At 54.1% G+C, this 20,860-nt stretch overlaps 1 protein-coding gene across 1 annotated transcript in view; it reads right to left on the reverse strand.

Moving 5' to 3' along the window:
• SETD3 (SET domain containing 3, actin histidine methyltransferase) overlaps positions 1–20,860 on the reverse strand; it is a 37,960-nt gene that overhangs the window by 9,445 nt on the left and 7,655 nt on the right. The window contains exons 6-7 of the mRNA XM_004699120.2: positions 2,591–2,649; positions 1,836–1,950 (exon numbers count right to left, since the gene is read on the reverse strand). Coding sequence (XP_004699177.1) covers positions 1,836–1,950; positions 2,591–2,649 — 174 coding nt within the window. The remainder of the gene's footprint in view (positions 1–1,835; positions 1,951–2,590; positions 2,650–20,860) is intronic.

A 20,860-nucleotide genomic window follows, 5' to 3' on the forward strand; every position in this document is an offset into this window, starting at 1 on the left:
GGGTCAGAGCATCTGCTCTGAATCCCCAGCAGTGGCTCCAGGGAAGGCGGGCAGTGTGGTGGGAAAGGCCTGTCCCAAGCCAGCGGACGCGTTACTTTGTGTGCTTACAATAAGGTGTGTTTTGTTGTTCTTTTTCCATCTTTAAACGTCTAATGCTCCACCGGGTTGGGGGACCAACGACCTAAGTGGAAACCGTAGTCTGCAGTCACGGTGAGAACAGAAACACCGGTCTCCGGGCACCTCAGCGTGTGTAAGTGCGTCCAGCTACAGATATGTGGGCACAGATGTTCTTCAAAAGCACCAACGCACACACCCTTAGATGTGGACACACACACGTAGATGCATGCTTCAAAAACCCCGTGGAAAATGGAATTTAAAAGTAAATAATTTTTTTCACGAATTTTATGAAGCCCTTATATACACACATATTGGCAGGGGAGAGGGGCCTTCAAAAATTTCATGGGAAAATTCCACAATCTTTCTATCGCATTTTCCACGAGCTTTGTGAAGACCCCGCCCGGTGTGTGTCTGTGGACGTATAGGGGCTTCTTCAAACACTTTGTGGAAGATGAAGTCAAAGGATCGTGGAGTTTTCCTAGGAACTTTTGAAGTCCCTGGTGTTAAGAGAAATGGCAGACTGGCAGCACCCGCCAGGTCGGTGCCTACTGAAGGCCCCTCGGTGTGAAATCCAGGGCCCAGAGCGACTCAGAAACACAAAGGAAAGACCAGGGGCAAAGCAGGCCAGGAGGGGAACAGCAGGGACAAGGAGGGAGGAGGCAACCACCGGACGGGTGACACCCACACCCACAACCACAACCTGAGCCATGTGTGTGGAAGGGGAAAATGGGAAGTAGGCTGGGAGTGTAAGCTTTTCACCAAATGACAATTTAAAAAAATTTTTTAAAGAAGACAACAATCAGATATGAAAACATCTGAAAGAAATTGTTAATGTCCATCTTATGACTCATTTACATTATCTCTAAAAGAACAAAAGAGATGAATATAAATCTTACTCATTCGGGGAAATAAATCCCAACCATGCTACTTTTCCTGGGTGTTGCCAACAAACGAAGCAGCATGAAATGCAGCCATTCCTCCTTCTACCACTTACTTACAGCCGGAGGGACCTGACCTGTGGCTAAACCTGCCCCACAGTGCCCACCCGGCACGCACTGCTCACGCACGTCCTGGTCGCTCTGTGGAATTCAATGTGAAATGCTCACAGCAGTTCCTAGTCTACTGATAAGATGCCGGTAAGAAGAAAGCTCAGTGCAAAACTAGAGAGCCCGTCCAGGACCTGGAGCAATGGGCTGGCCCTCTGAAAGGCAGCCCCTTCTCCGCAGTGGCTAAGCACAGGCTTTCTCCACAGCAACAGGGCACTCAGCTCTGGAATTCAAGAATGCTGAGCTCAGAGCACCAGCCCCCCGCCCCCGCCCCAGCCCCCTAACTGCAATGAACATGAGAAGGGGGGTGTCACCATCCCCGTGCCCTGGGCTTCCCACACTTGCCTGCCCCTCCTCACCCCCTGGAGAAAAGCAAAGCCAGACACAGGAGCAAGGTTTGTGGGCACACCAGGGGATGGCCAGAGAGCAGGACAGAAAGCCAGCCCCCTAGAGAAAGGAACCTAGAAAGAGGATGTGCCCATCGATCAGTGGGGGGACAGCCGGTGAAGCCGGGCCGTGGCTCAGCAAACACGCCTGGTTGAAAGGGTCTGGTCTTCAGGCTCTAGGTGCTGAGAGAGAAACACCATCTTCACCGCTGGAGGGAGGGGAGGGGGCATTCCCTCTTCAGAAATGACTGACAACTGGCCTGATGGAGCCCCCAGCCCCCCTTACCAGGCCGTTGGTGTGGTTGCACATGTCCCACAGCGGGATCAGTGCCAGCGTCACCCGAGAGCCATCCTCCGTGGGGATCTGGTTTTGTCTTGTCATCACGGACGACACAGCCCACCTGTGAGACCGGGAGGGGGCTAAAGTCAGAACATGTGAAGTCTCCCTGTGAGAAGAGGCATGCCCCAGACCACCAACCCCTCTTCCTCAGGGACCAGGGTCATGTGGGTGCCCTCGAGGTCATTTCAAACCAGTCAAAGGCTCAGGGGCCATCCATTGGTGGGGGCTAGAAGAAGGGCGAGCCTAGGAGTCCAGGGACTGGGGACCTCAAGTGATTCCAAGGGCCTGGCCCCCCAGCCCTGAACTCCTGATGGGCCTTTCCCTGTAGACCAGATGGCACACCTTGTCCTCCTGTGGCCATGCTGACTGTGGCCACAAAGGACAGGGGTTCTCCCGTTGAGCAGCAGTGAGCTCAAGCGTCTATGGGACACTGGCAAAGGCCACTTAGGAGGAAAAGGGAAAACTGTGGTGTCCACCTCACACCCAGTCTGGCCCCACAGCCTCACTGGATCCCAAGGGACGGCCAGCCCAACCACCACTGGCTCTGACTTCAGAAAGATGGGCTGTGTCCACGCTTCCCACCCACGGCCACCCACCACAGGCCACCCCCTCCAGAGATCCCACCTTCATGAAGGAACCCCAGCACTGACCACGTGTGCAGCACCCCTGCTCGACCACGTGCCTTGCGCCAGCACACCCACCTGTAGTCATCGTAAGTGAAAGAGTCCTTCAAGGGCAGTTTGCTGGCGTGAGGATGGGTCTGGGAATTCCATGTCGGAGAGAGCCAAGGTGGAAACAGAGAAGCGGGAAAACCAATCAGTCAGCAGAATTGCATTATTCCGCCGCTAACAGATCCTAACAAGAGCCAAATGAAGCAGGAGGCGTCCGGGCCGCTCCGAGGGATCATCACACGATTACGCTCTCATACATCACTGTCAGCTTAATTTGTGGTGCCCAGCAGCCGCCGCGAATCTGCTGCTTCGTATTCGGCACCGGAACCCACAGACGCTGTGCAAAGACAAACCGAAGGTAGGCTGACTTGACAAGGGGAAGGCAGACCCAGGCCTGCGGGGGCACCAGCCAGCAGGAGCACGGGGCCTGGGTGCCCAGTGCCAGCCTGGCGTCTCCGTCCCTTTGTGCCTGAGGATGTGGCAGAAAGGGCTCTGGGACCAGGGTGAGCATTCTCGAAACTGCCTGCCTGCCCTCTGACCATCTGGATGGGGGCCAGCCTGTTAGGTGCAAACATATCCCACTCACACAGCGGGCGAGTGGCACCACACAGAACCCCAGGAAACCACAAAAAAACATTTCCAAACATCAGAATCTGATAATCGAGGATCGCAATCTGTAAATCTTAATCCCCTCACACGCACACACACACACCCCGCTCTTCTGGACAAAAGCAAAGACGGCTGGATGAGAACACCCCAAACTGCACACTGAACAGACACTCTCCTCCGTGTCTGCTCTCTTCACGACGCCCCCGACGCCCCCACCTTAGATCTTGCAAGCACTTAAAAAACTTTGTCTCAATTAAGAAATTAAAAGCTGCAACTGTGTCATTTTAATCTTCAGTTTCAATTACAGGCTGATAGACAGATTGCAGTAAGTGATCAAAGCAACAAACTGCGTTACTCGTCTGCAAACGCGGAGGCCGGCTGGAGCTGTCCCCGCACCCGGCCGCCTGATGCTCCGTCACCCTCCCGTAATGTACTCTCTGGCACTGCACAGGGGACAGTGGGGGTGAGGTAAAAGTGGCATGAGCCGTAAATCAATTAGGAAACAAAAGCTTGTGCTGGAGCGTAATTTTCAGCAAATTATAGATGACGAACGGCTGCCAAGTGGGCCTCCTGGTGCAGCCCGGCTTCCCACTCGGGAAGGGCAGTGGGAGCCAGGAAGGTGTGCTCGCCAAGATCCACCGGAAGGGAGAGCACTTTTCAGTGGGCACAGAGGCAAGCCCGAAACAAGGACAATGGCCAAACCAGGGCCCAGGAAGAGGGTCTCCTCCCTCCAAGACCAGATGGGGTGGGGGAGTCTTGGGGGCACTAAGGCCCCTTTCACTTGTTAATGACTGACCTGGGGCCACAGGGCCACTCCTTATTTAAGCTCACCATAACCAGAGACCAAGGTTTCACCACAAGCAGCATGGGATTGAACAAGTAAGAACCATTTGCCCCCTCAAAACGGATTTCGTAATTCGAAGGCCCACAGAAAAACCCAAGGGATTTGACAGGCAGTGCTCCTGCTAAACTGTCCTGTCACCAAGGCCAATGGAAAGAGCCCAGTGTAAACACCAGAAGAGGCAGCTAGCTGGGCTGTGTGGTGTGCACTTCGACTGCGGAGCTCACTATGAAATTTTGGAAGCTGGTAAATTCCAACATCAAATCCCCAAGGCACTGACAAGGTAACACCCTAGGCCTCCCGCCCCCCATTTTTTAAATGAAATACGGGGACCGTCAGAAACTTTCGAAACTGGGCTGCTAACCACCAAGATGACCTGGTAAAGAAACCTCTGACATGCAACAGCTCTGACGCGCACTCACAGGCCACCCGCCCCTCGGGCTTCCGGAGAAGCCTGTGGCCTGTGTTTCCGCTGGAGCTCACAGTCCGATGAAGTCAGGCAGAAACCCCAGGACAAACAACCTGGAGACTTGTTTTCAGGCTGTTTCTGAAGTCATTTTGGCTGTGTGGTTGTGTAACCTTGCAGAGCCTGTTAGAAACAGTCGTTCTCAACCGCTTTAAGAAAAAAACAGGGTGTGCGTGCTCTACTTAATTCTGGTATAAAAAGCCATTCTGCCAGAGAAACAAGCACTTAACAGTTATGCCGGAGCACAATTGGACACCAGGAGAAAGTAGAGAACTCCCGCGGCCACTGCTCTCGCCTGTGACACCACCGCCACCTACTGGCTTGTGGCGGAGTGGCCGGCGGCTTCCGCTGCACTGCCTCCGGAAGGGTTGTCAGTCTTCCCTCTGAACATGAGACCATGTGATGGTTTCCCAGGACCCTGAAACGCCCAAATCTCATAAGTGATTTGCATGACAGAAAACACCGACCTGTGAACATAAACGTCTTCACATCCTTGAAAAAACAAACAAGAACACAACTTTTTTCCCTCTTTAAACATCGTCCTGTTTCTTCCCCGCTGAGGACTGGGTTAAGGGCAAAGCACGCATCTTCCAACAACAGGGGCATTCATCTAACGTTTCCCGAAAACCCCTGGAACGGGCTTGGCTGGCTCTCAGGGGTGGAGAGCCAGGAGCAGGACTGACTGAGGCACCTCCATCCTTAGGGCCAAACCCTGGCCTATCTGCTCACCTCCAGAACCCTTCCTGAAGAAAGCACTTCCTACCTATATTTAAAGGGGCGGAATGAAAACAGAGAAGGCCCATCATGCTGACCCTCCGTTTAGCTTCCTGGACATGGGAACACATGGGGTTGAGGGTGGAGATGGGGTCCTCACGGGCCACCGTCAGCCAGACCACAGACATGGCCCCCACAAAGCAGGCCCAGAGTGGCCGGAGGCTACCCAGCACTGAGCACTAGCCCAGCCACAGGCTGCCTTGTGTGTGGTAGTGGCCACTCTCATCCTACTTCCCTCAACAGAATTCACATGGGAAGTTGGAGAAGCAGGCTGTGGTCTCCAAATGCCAAGCCCCGCAGCCCGGCTCGGCTGGAGACGCTCCACCTGCGCCTGGGACCAAACAGTCGCCACGTTTGCACAAGATCCCCATCTCAAATTGTTTGTTTGGCTTCAATAAAAAGGAGTGATATTGCTAAAGACGTGAGTATGACATTTTGAAGAATTTACCATACTGCACGGGCCCGGTGGCGATGCTTAAGGAAATTAAAAAGCACTCCAGTCAGCATACTTGATCCTTATTAAAGTTCTGCCGTGAACTATCACTCACGTAAAACAAAAATAAACCAAGAAGAAATTTAAATAAAACCTACGGAGTACAAAGAGCTGGAAGCTGGGGGTGGTGGGCTGGGGGAGGGAGGAGGGACGGGAGACGATGAGCAATCTTCCGGCTTAAAAAAAAAAATTGATTTCGCATGCAGCTTCTCTTCACAGTCCCCTGATAAAAATGAAATCTCCCTAACAAACGCTTAATAAAACCTGTCAATATCTCTGGGAAGAAAAATGACACAAATGCATTAAGTATTAAATACCCTTGGAAAAAGCCAGATATTCCATGAATTTTTGATGCACTATCTTGACATTAATGTAAAACCTTGATATTTGTAATTGACAGAGATTTAATAAAGCATAAAGGAAGATGGCCGCCGCGCAGCACACCAACGCTCCAGGTTGATGGGAAGCACCAGAAACGGGCGTGCGCTTACACTCCGTCAACAGTCCGTGGACATCAACAGTCCGTGTGTGGTCCACGAGTCAGCTGCAGGCTTATTTTAAGCTCAGACAACAAACCTTTGTGGAGAACCAAAATGAGCAGAAGGCGCTCTCCCGTGCATCCTGATTCAGGAGCATCTCCTGCGCAATCACTGTGAAGCACCAACCGCTCGGCACAGCAACAAACTCCATTCCGGTTCGCTGGCTTTTGTTTTCTTGTGTGTGGGAGTGCGTGCGTTTCTTTTGTTGATTTAAAAAAAAAACCCACCTAAAACATTTTACGATAAGCATTTTAAAAATAAAAGATATGCACTTAGAAACTTAAAAACCCCAAGTGCTTCCTGAAGCAATTCTCAAAGGGAACCTATCTCACTAAAAGACTGGCTCTGCAAGAGGAAGCGGGTGAAAGCCCAAGGGCAGCCTCTCGCGCCTCCAACCACAACTTCCTGTTTCCAGAACATTCGCCTCTCTAAGACCAATTGCCAAAAAATATATATAAGAAAGGAGTTCAATTCCTGAAATAATCACCTTCAACCAGACATTCAAATAGATGAAAAGGTCCTTGGGTTCATAAAAATGACTATGAAAAAAAAATGACTATGTTCTGGATTTTCAAGAATTTTTCGCAGGCTATATAATTCATCCTTGATGGTTAATTTTGCAAAATATCTAAGGTCATTCAATGACTTACTGATGGGACTCAGAATTGGAGATAACAAAATACGAGGCAGTGCCACAAAGTCCGTGGGAGATTCCATGATCGTATTTCCCCACACCTTTTGACACCCCTGGTGTAACTGGGAAGTGGTACCCAGCTTGTTCAGAATAAAACCACCAACCAACTCAGCCCCGTGCAATGCAGTCGTCAGACTGGACGGCAGGACGGCGACTGCACGTGTGAGAACGAGCCCAGGTGGTGTGTTCATCACACTGAACGGAAGGCAGGACGCTCGACTCCTGCAGACAGGTACAGCCTGGGACACTCACAAGGGCACTTCTGGCCTGTCCTCCCGGGTCTCGAGGAGTTGAAATCAACTCAATGGCTTTGAGGGTTTTGTTTAGGGGTTGGTTTGGTTTGTATGAGTTTCGTAAGCACATATTGAATGTGAAAGGTTAGCTGAGGGTACTTATCTCGGCCACAGACCCCTAGCTCCTCTCCCTCCTCGGTTCTGACTCCTAAGAGACTCCTTCCTCCCTCCAGGCAGGGTGGCTGGTGGGTTTGAATAGCCAATTTTGCAGTCAGCGCCGGGCGCTCAGGTGCTGCCACCAGAGCCCCTTCCTCTCGTTTCTGCAAGGGCACCGTCAGCAGCCAGACCCCAGATGGGACCTTTGTCAGGCGAGTGCAATTACCAGTTTCAGAAACGTCCCCACCCCTCAAAACAAGGTGGTCTCTGGTCCCTGCAAGCCCAGTGCCCGAGCCACTGGGACCCAGTGCCCGCTGCCCAAGAGGGCTCGTTTCTTTGCTACCTGGAGAGAGAAGAGCAGCAACAGGGGCCACTGCAGAGCAAAAAGAGGGGGCATGTGGTGGGAAGAGGGGTTCCCCTGAAGGAGAAGCTGAGAGGAGGGCAGGTGGGGATGTGGGAGGCGGCAGGTTCCTCGGGGTCAGCCAGCTCTCGCTCTGCTTAGGGTCATTCTGTGAGTGGTTAGCAGGAGCCCCAGGGGTGTGGTGTTGTGGTTACGTGTGAGTCAGGCTGCAATCCACAGGGTTGGCAGTTCAAAACCAGCAGCAACTCCTCGGGAGAAAAGAATGGGCTTTCTACTCCTGTCAACAGTTATGGTCTCAGAAACCCACAAGGGGCGCGATGAGTCAGCATCGGCTCGATGGCAGTGAGTCTGGTTTGGGGGACGTGTGCAACTGAATGACAGCGCTGGGGAAGAGTACCCAGGGGAGAGGCAGGCCAGCAGAGACAACCAATCTGTCACGGAAGAAGTGAGGACAGCGAGACTTCATCTCACATTCTGTGGACACGTGATCAAGAGAGACCAGTCCCTGGAGAAGGCCATCATGCCTGGTCAAGTACAGGGACAGCAAAAAAGAGGACAGCCCTTCACAAGCTGGACCAACACCGTGGCCGCATGCAGGGCTCCCAGGTTTTTCTGTTGTAAACAGCGACGCGGTGATTGGAGTGTACTGGCTGGTACCCACCAACAGCTAACACAACAGCACCCTGCAGAACAGCGCGTGTGCCCAGGCTCTGTCTTGACCACCACACACTGCATCAAAGCCTGCCTCGGGTCTACAGCCCTTGCCCGGGGGGTAAGGGAATCAATTTCTAAGACTTTTCTCTTTGAACACACATTATGCACAAGTCCGCAGAGGAGATTTCATTATGGTCAAATGAAAGCTCGAAATACATTAAATATCAATTTCTGCCTACGCGTGTGTACATACGCTAATTTTTCTGTAACAAATGTGTATTGCCTTGTCATCGAAATCTTAAAATTAAGAAAATGAGATTAGTGGAGAAGCAGCAGTAATATCCAATAAATGCACAGAATTCCCTTCAGATGGAAGAACTGGGTCTTTCGTTGGGAGACACTGAAATCTATACCTAAATCTATACCTAATTCTGGCTTAAATTCAACTGAGATTGATTCCAACTCTGCAAAGCACAGCCTCCCTGGGAACCTTTTCAGAGCCTCTGTTCAAACGCCCTAAAGACGGACAATCAGCTGTGAGCCTGTCGGGCAGAATCAAGCCACAGGCTTGCCGGCAGATACTCACTGGCTCAGGAGAAAATGTGGACGGCGTGCCAGCTCACGCTGGACATTCGACTGTCCAGAAGGGTGCTAGCTACTGGGTGACAGGGAGCTGGAGATGCCTTTAACCCCTGGGGGCCTGGGCAAAGTCAGATAAGAGGCTTCAAAAAGAAAGAGGTGGCGCTGGACATGAATGAAAGCAGTTCAGCCCTCTCTTCCAGGGACACCTTCCCTAACCACCATCCACAGCTTCTCTGCTTTCTCTCTTCTTCCTCACCTTCCTCGTCACCTCTTAACTGCACCTCTGACTAGGCGACTGATGCTGCTTTCCCCACCGCCCCCTGAACAGCTGCCTCACTCCCGGCCCAGCACACCCCAAGGCAGCCCCACCCTGTCACAGGGCTCTCAGCCTGTTGAAACCATCTGGATGGCCACAAGCCAATGAGCAAAACGGGCAGCCAGCCTGTGTAAGGACCACACAGCCACCACTGCCCACTCACCCCAACACACACTGGGCACTACCCTGAAGGGTCAGCGGTGACTTCTGGGTCATGCCCAAGGAAGGGGGAGGAGGGCTAACTAAGCTCTTACAACCTGTCATGTTCTTGCTTCGAGCTGCCACGGAGTCAGACCTGACTCCTGGAGGCCCCACCCCCACCCCCACCCTGCGCGCACGCGCACGCGCACGCGCACAGGACGTCAACCTGACTGCTTGATTGGGCATCGGTTGTCATTTTGTGCAAGGCTTTGTCGCAAGTTTCTGGGAGCGGATGGCCAGTTCTTTATTTCTAGTCCCTCTTCATCTGCAAGTCCCGCTGACACCTGTGGGGCACCACAGTAACACTCTGCTGGCCGAACAGTGGCAATTGGGCGTGAGCTGCCCAGTCCCACAAGTGTCCACGGGAGCTCTGCTCTGAGGGCGAGAATTCTCCCCCGACTCTCCTTTCAAACCACGAATCCTTTCCACATTCCTACGCAAATCTCAACCTGCTGATTAACTTAGGGACCCTCAGCCATGAGCAGAGGCCAGCAGGTGGTCAACGCATATTCACAAGGTACAGCTGCCTGCAGCTCTTTCATCTTCGTCAAAACGGAATTCCACAGCGGCAACGTCAGGCATTGCTGTGTAAGGACCACACCTGCACCTGAACAGCAGGTCACACCACCGAATGCCTAGGTCTAGACTCAGGGTACTAACTAGTACAGTCAGAGTCACGGAACTTTCAAAACTGCCTTCTTTGGCTGGGTGGCTGATATTCAGAGCAGGAATGCAGGCCCGTCCAGTAGCAGTAGCTGGAGCCTGGGACCCAGCCAGGCTCCGTGCACTGTGGGGGTGGGACAGAGGGAGAGGAGGAGGAGGAGGAGGAGGAGGAGGAGGAGGAGGAGGGAGATACTGATAGGCACCGTTTGCCAAGGGCTTGGTGCTCTTTCAACAACTTGAAGGGTATTTTAGACCATCATCATGGTAATTCCTACGACACAGGTCCTCTGCTCTTAGGAGGCCACTCAACTGACAGGAACCGAGGGCAGAGCAGTTAGTAAGTGGCTGCTGCTGCACCTGATAAGACCCAGGGCCGGCAGGGCCACTGTGTTTGCCTCCAGCCAGGGGTGATCAGCAAACGTCCAGAGGCTTCACTTTCAAGGATGGCGACCTAAGTTCTGATGTGCTAACCTCACTCTTACAGAGTGCTAAGTACATTTTCCCTGGTGAAATTCTAGAGACATGCTGGACAAATTTGAATGAAATTGCTAGCAAATTTCTCACATTCAAAATGCAGTCTGTTACCCAAACCACCAGGCAGGCTGCCAGGTCCCGGTTTACAGACACATCACTGGCAACACACACCCCTCCGCCTGGCTGGTGACGGGACGGAGACGTGGGCCACATGCCTGCACTCTGGGCCTGAAGGGCCCTGTCCCATAAAGCACCGGAGTCACTATCCTGGTGCTTCTGTCCTGCCACTCTTTTAAAGCGGAGGCTCCACAAGGAATCCACTGAGGTCACGCTGGCCGCCAGCCCTGTCAACTCCTCCCGCACTGCCTTCCCAGCACCCTCAGTGTTCCCAACCTGGAACTCCCCACTTCCCAGGCGCAGTGTCCAAGGCACGAACCACAGAGAAACCCCACCCCTCCTCCCTCCCCAGGTGACTCTAGAGGTATCAAGATGACAGTGTTCAAAAGCCAGACGCTGGACCCAAGCTCAGCCCCACTATGGCTCGACTTCAGCCAAACAGGAGACAGGGCTACAAGGCGATGACGACACCAGGGGTGCTGAGCAGGCTCCTCAAAACCACCGGCCGTACTCAGGGAGCAAGCTCGGCAGGCGGGAAGGACGTCTTCCGGCAGAGCGAGAGAGGCTGGCTCTTTATATGACAAGCTACAGTCTGCGCAACCTCGATGACCCCTCCCTTCTCTGGCACCTGCTGGACAGGAAGTGGCCCAAAGACTGCCCTGGGGCTTCACAATAAAACCAAGGTTTTACCATCACTGCCAAGAAGCCCTGTGAAAACTGCATGAATTGTGATAGGTTCTCATTCATTACAGTCATCATACGATGGTGTTACAGCCAGTCAGGATGCTCCGTGGAATATGCAAATATAATTTAAATGTCCACGCCTTTAGGTGGCGTAACTCAGGGTTTTCTTTTTGATGAAGCAAGATTATTTTATATTCATCTCCAGTGGATAGAGGGGGAAAAACCAAATCCCCTGTTTTCATTAAGTCTAAAATAGCATCCAGAACCCACTAAAGCCTTGTTCTAAAGGAAAAACCTAGAACAAAAACAGCAGGCCCTGTGCACCTGTTTAACATGCTTGACTCGCTCACTGATAGTGTGCAGTTCAAATCCACCCAGAGAGCCTCAGCAGAAAGGTCTGGAGACTTGCTTCCAAAGAACCAGCTACTGGGAACCTGTTCCCACACCCAGGAGCTCGTCAAGGGTGGGGTGTTATCAGCGGCCCATGACCCACTGGCATCCAGTGGAGTCCGGCTCATAGAGACCCTATAGGAGAGAGCAGGCCTGCCCCTGGGGGTCTCCACAACTCTAACTCTTTATAGGAACAGGCAGCCTCCTCTTTCTCCCATGGAGTGACTGGGAGGTCTGAGCGGCTGACCTTGAGGTTAACCCCTACACCACCAGCTATTTTCACATCATCGTGAACTGTACTGCAAAGAGTACTGAAAGTGGCAGCAGGGCTGCCAGCAGGGCAAACGCATCTGTCTTGGAAGAAGGAGAGCCAGAACAGTCCTAAGAGGTAAGGGCGGAAAGACTCCATTTCACTGTCAGGAGAGACTAGAGACGAGTCTCTCTGGAGAAGGGCATCATGGTAGACACCAAGTGGAGGGGCAGTGAAAAAGAGGAAGATGAACCGACAGCGGCTTCAACCATGGGCTCAGACATAAGAACCATGGTGAGGGTGATGCAGGACCAGGTAGGGTCTTGTTCGGTTGTACGTTGGGTCACTATGGGTGGGAACTGACTCGATGGCACCTCACAACCACAGGGAGGGCATGAAGAAGGCATCAGGGAACTCTCTGTGAAGGATTGGTAAAGTTGGACTTACCCTTGAAACAGAAAACCCCAACATAACCAAACGCAGTGCCCACTCACAGCGACCCCCTGTGGGTTCATGAGGAGCTAAGTCTTTACAAGAGTAGACAGCCTCATCTGTCTGCCACCGAGCAGCTGGTAGGTTTGAACTGCTCACCTTGTGGTAAGCGGTAGCATGCCACCAGGCCTAGAACCAGACAAGGCAAGGACCCTCGACCCCCCCTCTCCTCGAACTACAGCCAAAGGGACACCGGGGTGGCACACAGGGTAAAGCTGGGAGGAAGGGGGCTGCAGCCCCCCCTCCCCTGGGAGACTGGAGGGCCAGAAGGGCTAAAGGTGGTCTCCCTCCAGGGGTCTGTTACTTCTTTTCCCTGTAAGTGCACCAATAGAAGGAACCTGGTGTGGAGGTCGCTTCCAGGCGGGCTGGTTAAGGGCGGTATCCCCACCGCCAGGACACAGCACTGAGAGGCTGTGTGAGCAAGGCCTGCTCTCTAAGCAAAACAGAAAGGCGGGAGGGCAGCCCTTCGCCCCCGAAGCCACCAAAGGCACGGCTGTCTGGCGGAGGCCGGTGTGGGGTTCTCAGGAGACTCAAGCACTCGGGCAGCAGGGCCACAGCCGTCCCTTCTCTGCTCGGCACCACGCTAGCTCTGAGAGGGCGAGGGCGAGGGCTGCCTGCCTCCCGGCACCCAACAGCAGCAGTAACGTCGGCTACCCTGCAGGCGCCCTGCCTGGGCCTGGGGCGGACACTGGCCCCACTCCGAGGCACACAACACAAGGCCTGGGCTTCCTGGGCTGTGGAAGATGGTGCAGGCAAGAACGTCTTCCTGAGCACTTAATGAACCTACTGCAAAAAGAAAAAAATCTGTCTTCCCATCTGCACCTCCAGACACATATACCAAAGTGACATTTTCCAACATAGGTTTTTCCAGATCATTAACTTTGTCAATTAAGACACTCTGCTCAACAAAATGACCATTATTTTTCCATTCATCCTGTAATTTCTCCAAAGAAAAGGTGCAAAATCTGGAAGTAATCTTAAATTATGTATCCCTGGGAAGAAAAAAAAATAGAAAAACAACTTGACATAGAATTTTCCCCGATTTCCAAAACTAATGCGTGAGATGCCTTTCCTGGATCGGAATCATCGATCCCTCTGCCACCCAAACGCAGAGCTACTGAGCCAAGTCACAAGACACTCCCCACTGCCCACACACAATGGTCTGCACTCTCCAAGGGGGTCCCGGAACCCCAAGCAGGAGCAGTGGTAGCCATAGACCCCAGTGCTCTGTCCTGGGTGTTCACAGCAGCCTTTCATTAACTCAGGAGACACTCCAGCACCGCTCAGTGCCAGGACAGGGAAAGGAAAGAGAGGGCAAGTGTGATTTCTACCCCGGAGCTTCCTGCCTGGGAGGCAGGCACGAGACAGCAGGCTCAACAAGAAGCAGTGTAGCAGGGGCTGAAGTCAGGGGTAGAGGCAGAGAAGGGCTGCCCCTCCTGAGCCACCCCAACACCAGCAGGTGCTGACATGCAGAGGTGAGCTCCAGGGTCACTGCTGAGCCCTCTTCCTGTCCCCGCCAGGAAGGAAAGCAAGAGACTGTCCCTCCTGCAGTGAGCACGGTCAGTACTCAGGTCTCTTCCTCTAAATTAGTCCCTTGTGTTTTAAAAAAGGAATCCCCAGGTGAAGGGATCACATTAGAAGGTCTTGCGTGAGATGGAAGGAAAACGTGGAGAACTCGCACATCATGAGAGACCTGGCTTACCATTCAGAAAGAGGCAGATGGGGCCCAAAGACTACCACCCTTGGTCACCCTCAGGTTGGGAACCAAACTCCCCCGTCAGAATAATCAACCACTAAAGCTCAAAAGGGTGACATTTGCCCAAGGACAAAGGTCAGAGGTTAGGCTGCAGGCAGGATGGAGAAAGTGGGCATGGCAGAGTGGGGCTGAAAGGGTAGGGACTGGGGTGAGTGAGGGGCTGGGCTGAGCATGTGCAATGCAGTGAATTAGTTAATATAGCCTAATTACTTAATACAGCTCTTCTAGCCTTTGTTAGGGGTCCTGGTGATGCAGAGGTCCAGAGCTGAGCTGCTAACTGCACCAGCTGCTCGTCGGGAGAAAGACGAGGCTTTCTACTCTCATAGAGAGTTACCTAGAACAGTTCCACCTTGTCCTACAGGGCCGTTAAATGACAGCGAGCTGTGAGCGAGCCCGGTGTTCCGGACGGGTCTGGGAAGATGGTAGAGGGAACATGCTGACTGGGTCACAGGATTCAGCTGTGAGTGACTGTGAACAAGGTTCACTGTGGCTGCCACTGGGCTGGGTATGAAATGAGCCACCTCAGACCCAGTAGGGGTCTAGCCCCAAGAGAGAAGAGCTGGGAGAGGGCCCCAAGGTCCCTGCACACCAAACCTCCTTGGGCCGGGACACAGCTGTGACATCAGAAGTGACAGGAGCAGGGGAAGGAAGAGCCAGGAATGAGACAAAGGGGCGACTTCCCGCCCACAGCGTAAGTCGTGCGGAGTGCTCGGGCAGAAGGCTGGCTTATGGAGGGGGGTGATTCTGGGGAGTTGGGTGCCTTCAGTAGAGTAGCATGCATTTGGGGCATTTATTGGCAGCCCTTAAAGAACTCCGGAACATGGCTAAGCAGGGCAGAAGCCAGGCCAAGTGGCTGAGAGCCATAGAGGCACAGCAGAGAAGAAACTGTTCTAACTGAACAAATCCCCCAAGCATTTCTCACCGGAACTAGAACCTGTTAGCTTCCCTGCAGACCCCATAGCCAAGTCTGTGAGTTCTATGTGGGTACTGCAGGGACTATTAAAGTCAATCACAGTGTTGAGTGCCAGGGAAGGAATGGTCCCTATCAGACAGGGTTAACAACGGGGGGGGGGGGGGGGGGACACATGTCATTTCTTCCATCAGCGGTAGAAGTGGGGTGCGTTGCATGGCTCCATTCTCACGGAAGCCAGGGGGGTTGACCCATGAAGTTTGAGTCGAGTGCCTTTGGATGGGGCTTACAGTGGAGGGGCTTGCCCTTTGGGTATTTATCGGCAGCTTTATAAAGAGCTTTGTAATATTGCCCAAGCAGGGCAGAAGCCAGGCCACTCCAAGGCCAAAGGCCAGAGAGGCCATCCTGAGGGCACGGCAAAAAAAAAAAAAAAAAAAGGTGCTTCCTGGCTGAATCTTGGGCATTTCTCATCTGAGTTGTAGCCTGTGACCCTCCCTAGTAAGCCTGTCACCATTTGTATCATCTGCATTCTGAGGCAGGTGGCCCCAGAGGAGAAGCCGAGCAGTTGGGAGGGAGGGTTGGAGGATGGGCGCATGGTTGACCTCTGCCTTAAGGCATTTGGTCTGGGGAGCTGGAAAAGGTCAGATTTGGGCCCCATGCCATTTCCTCAGGGAGTGCAGAGGTCAGGCTGGAGACAGCGTGGCAAGGGTCAAGGGTGGTGACAGAGCCCCACTGCAAAAAGACAAAACCCACCAGAAGGAATGGCAGTGAGAAGGCCCTGAGTCTGGGTGACATGAGGCCAAGACACAGCAGCTGAAGTTGCTCTTGATGGAAGAACTGTGAAGGACAGGAGTGTTTGCAGGACACGACAGCCCGAGCTCCGCCCCTCATCCACATGCCCTCCTATCTGCACCAGCTGACCTGGCACCAGCCACAGCCCTCTATTGCTCTGCTGGGTCGACCATCTATTGCAATGGCCACACTGACGGAGATGGGGTTACTGAGGTGCTACCAGGACCGGGACGCACACGGGCGAGCTCTGGAGGCTCCCCTGATGCTGAGAGCATTCCCCCTGCCTGCTCTCTCAGCTTGGCCTCTGACTATCTGCAGCTTTCCAGCTCGCTCTTCAGGGTGTCCACCTCCCTCACCTTCTCTGGACAACCTCTCGGGGAGTGGCCACTTACACAGCACACTCCTGTCACCTTCAAGGCACAGCCCTCTCAGCAGGACCACACAGCAGCCTGTCCCTGAGAGGGCAGGTTCCTCAGCTCAGTCCCAGTGGGGGGTGGGAGGTGGGGGATCTCACATGCCACTGTTTGCACAGCAGATGACCACCCCCCTCTGCACAGTGAGCAACACAGACTGAACACAGAGCCCTGGGCAGAGTGCACCACACCATGGAGTTGTTCACAGGACACCCAAAGGACAGCAGGAGGCCTCCCCCACCTCCGCCAAAGAGTGAGGGCAAAGGGAACCCTTCAGGGCCAGGGGGGCCTCTCAGGCGGTTGGTCCCAGGAACCAAGAGCACCCCATCCAGGCCTTTATACTGTGGCTGTCACGGGTGCTGCTGCAGCTCCGACTCCGCCTCCACTCCAGTGGGAGGACATATGCAGATAGTTAAGTACAGGCAGACCTGTGCTTGCTTACTCTCTGAAGTGAACAGATTCTCAGGGGCTTACCACCTCAGAGACTGCTTCTGGGCTGGCCAGACCCCTCCTCTCCTGGCGGCCCTGCAGCCCCTGCCTACAGACCCGAAGACTCTTCAGGTGTCCTATCCCTGACAGGCCCCAGGCCCGTCAGCAAGGCCCAGACAGGCTTACATGTGCTTACATACTAATCTGAGGTGAACAGTTCACAAGGTAAGAACAGGCCTGCTTGTGCTTACTTCACCCATCTGTATGAGCAGTTTCACGTTTCTCACCCCATCACATACCCCACCCCACCCTTCCTCTCCTCAGGACCAGCACTGCTTTCTGAGCTTCTGACGGAGTGACGGGATGCCTGGACACAGGCTCCCTGAAGTCCTCCACGGCGCCACTGTGAGCCTGATTGCAGGACAGCGTCTGATAAACCTGTGACAAGGCTCTCGGAGGAAGAGCGGTCTCTGCTCGACAACCACCGGGTCAAGACGATGGGTGTTCTCTCCCCGGACAAAGAGTGGCTTTCTACCCACAGCTCTTGGCACTGAGCAATCATCGGAGCTGGGTCTGAACCAGGACATGGTTCACCGGGCGGCGTCCCCATCCCAGCAGGCACGAGCTCTGTTCACAGCTCTGAGCAGAGGCCTTCAGCCTACTTCCATCTAGGAAGCAGGATCCTTGGTTTTTCTTTCATCCTGGCTGTCAGGCTAAGCCGGTGTCCCAAAGTAGCCAACACTGCCCCCTGGGGGGCACTGCTGGAACGCCCCACGGGCTGCAAAGCAAGCACCAGCCTGGAAGACCCATGAACCTTCACTGCCACAGGGACGCCAAGTGATTCTTTCATGTTTTTCTGAACAGGGTCCAGTACCTTAGGGAACCTAGCAGCTCCCTGGTCTCTGATCGCTGACTGTGCTACTGGACCAAGCAGACGTTCTCCGTGAGCTGCTGGCCCACACACGCAGGGATTACCGTCCACAATCCCTCCCTAAGACCTCAGTGCACTTGGCCTCATGGGGGCTCAGACTCTCCAGCACTCATCATTCTGAGGAGGAATCCTGATACTTTTCTTCAAACAGCGTTAAAACCAGTTTCGTATCAAATAACTAATAGCCATGGACTATGAGCCATCAAATCAGATAAGTAGCCCTGAATCGGGTGGACACAAACAGCTGGAAAAAAACGGATACTGTGGAAGCAGAATTCCACAGCGCACACGCAGGAGTAGGAAGTACAAAGTCCCCGGCTAGCAGGAGAGGGCAGCCACCACCACCACAGAAGAGCAGTGTCGACCACTCTGCATGGGGCGAGGGGGAGGAGAACCGTGGCATTGCAGAGTGAGTGAGTGAGTGAGTGAGTGTGTGTGTCCGCCCCTCGGGGCACATTAAGTACAAATGCAATAGCAGTCACTTTCAGTGGACACACTAACATCGCACAGCACGAGGCCACATACAGCCCCAGCTCTGCAAGACTCCTGCCCACACACACCCCTCAGGAGAAAAAGCGGCAAGCCCAAAGAGGGACCCACCCAAGAATGACTGGCCAGTGCTCGTCAAAAGTGCTGTCTGCGTGGGTCACAAAGACAAGAGCCTGGGCAGAGAGGACCAGAGTGGTTACAATGCTGTCTTCCTTAGACTGGGCAAGGGAGGACAGTGACTTTCAATGACTGCGCAGAGTGTGGCTGGAACCCTCTGAACTATTTCTGAAAAGACTTCAAAATGAACCAGATCCTAGGGCTAGTTTCCACAAGCAGGAGCCCCTCACGCTAAGCCACATTAACTTAGCAGCTCCCTCAATGACAGCAGCCGAGGGCTAACTGCCAGTCACAGAGCCCCAGGTCAGAACTTGGTGGGCTAGAAAGGAGATGAGGGAGGGGAGCCAGCAGATGGGGGGGCGGTGCAGTGTGGCCAAGTGGACCCCACCACCAGGGAGCCGCCTGGACACAAGGTGGCACCAGAGCGACACCCACTGCCAGCCAGTCCAGGCCCTTCTTGCTCATGGCCACCTGCCAAACAGAGGAAAGTGGCCCCTGGGTTCCCGAGGGTAGAATCTACAGAATCTGACCACCTCACCTGTCCCCCAGCAGGCGGGTTCTAACCCTGACCTGTCCCTCGCAGCAGTGTGTTGTAACTACTGTGCCACCAGGACTTCTGCCACACGCAGGAGACCGCCGCCCACACTTGAGCTCCCGTGTATGCCTCTATGGGCCCCTGGAGGGAGAACAGCTCACGCCATCAGCTGCAACCACAAGCTGTTGATTTGAGCCCCTCATAGGTCCACAGCAAGGAAGGCCTGGCCCTCACCCGAGCAGTGTGTGCTGACACCCACTGGGGCTCTGGCCCAGCGTGAGCTCGTGGCTGTCAGTGTTTACTCAAATCTGGCATGGTCCTGGAAGCCCACGCTGCCAGCTGTCTTCATGTGGATGGAGAGCTGACCAGGGGCCGAACCCTTCTCCTGGCAGCTTGAATCTCGTGCTCTTCCGGTGTGGCTCTGTCGACAGCCGAGACCATGAGTACGGCAGGAAACGGAGGAAGCCACATTGCCCCGGGATGCCCCAGCCAGTGAGCCCTGCCTCCTGCCTCATGGCAGGCTGTGCTAACAGCAGGTGGCGAGTATGGCGCACAGGCCTTCCCCGAGACAGCCCTGGCTGGCCAGGGGAGGTGGTCCTACTCCGTGTGGAAGCAGCAGGGAGGGGCACAGTGAGATCCCTGCCCCTCCCAAACTGGGTGGTCGTGGCTATGGATGAAATCTACGACAGGCGAGACAAGTCGCTGACATGGTGCGGAGCCAGTCTGTTTTATCCTCAGGCTTCTCTCCTGTGACAGCTGCCCTGCCTTTACGTGCTCCTCCAACACTGCTGGGAAGTCTGCGTGTCCCTGCTTCACCTGCAGACTAGCTGGCAGAGCCCCGTCCCAGAGCTGCCCCACTAGACTGCTTCTCTCACAGCGTGGCCACAGTACCTGTCTTCTCCTTGACGGGGCTCCAGAGAAAACACCTGCTCCATCATCCAACTGTGTTTAGGAAGTCCAGTCAGGGAAGGAGCCTTCCCTTTCTCACACTCCAGCTGGCCCTCCACATCCGTCAGCCAGTCACCAATCAAAAATGCTTAGGGGGGGGGGGGCTGCTACCAAGCAGACAGGAGTCTCAGCAATGGCCCTCAGGCTGTGCAGGCTATGTGGGGACATAATGACACTTTCCACCGAGCATCGCAGGTCTGCGTATCCATGGGGGCTGGGAGCCCATCCCCCTCAATTCCATGGGGCAACTCCTCAAAGATCGGTTGGCTTCACATTCTCCTTTTCTACATTCCCATCGTCAAACTAGCCATTTTCCACAGGCAAAGCCTCCAGTCTGTGTCGGACTTTTTGGTGAATTCTGACGCTCTGGTCAGTTGACAACAGCCAGTTCCATGTTCAGCCAGTGTCCCTCTCTCTTGTCCTCAGGGCCTATCTTCATTCAAGTGACCAGAACCACATGGGGCCCTCGGCCACCCCTCCTGTGGGCTAAGCCACACCGACACTCCAATGCCCACCTTCGGGGTGTGGACCTCCCCCCAATGGGTGCTGCCGAGTCACATCCCCCAGCAGGACTGTGTTTTCATCAGCTCCCATATCCTGTAAGCCCTCAGAAGCTGGATGGGGGAGACGGGGTGCACACTGGAGAGTGCCTTGACATGTCACGAAGCAGAGGTGGTCCGGAGAGTCGCTGTTTCAAACATGCTCCGCAAAAGCAGACACACACACACAAAGCTACTGGAACCAAGCGGTGCCCCACTCCCGGCACCTTTGATCTTGGAAACGGGCTTACTCCTCTCTGTGGGGCCCACTTCCTCGGGGCAGCTACCCCACTGGCCAGCAACCAGCAGCTCAGTTGCCAGGTACTCGGACCCAGAGAGGGTTGCTCTGCAGTTTGCTGTCCACCGAGAGAGAATGGCCAGGGCCAAGTCAACACGTGAGACACAGAGTACGAGCAAAGCCTTCAGGACACTGGGGCCAAGGGGGGGGGGGG

Source organism: Echinops telfairi, unplaced genomic scaffold (assembly GCF_000313985.2).
Source record: "Echinops telfairi isolate 266 unplaced genomic scaffold, ASM31398v2 ScPeMD7_18;HRSCAF=68, whole genome shotgun sequence".
NCBI lineage: Eukaryota > Metazoa > Chordata > Mammalia > Afrosoricida > Tenrecidae > Echinops > Echinops telfairi.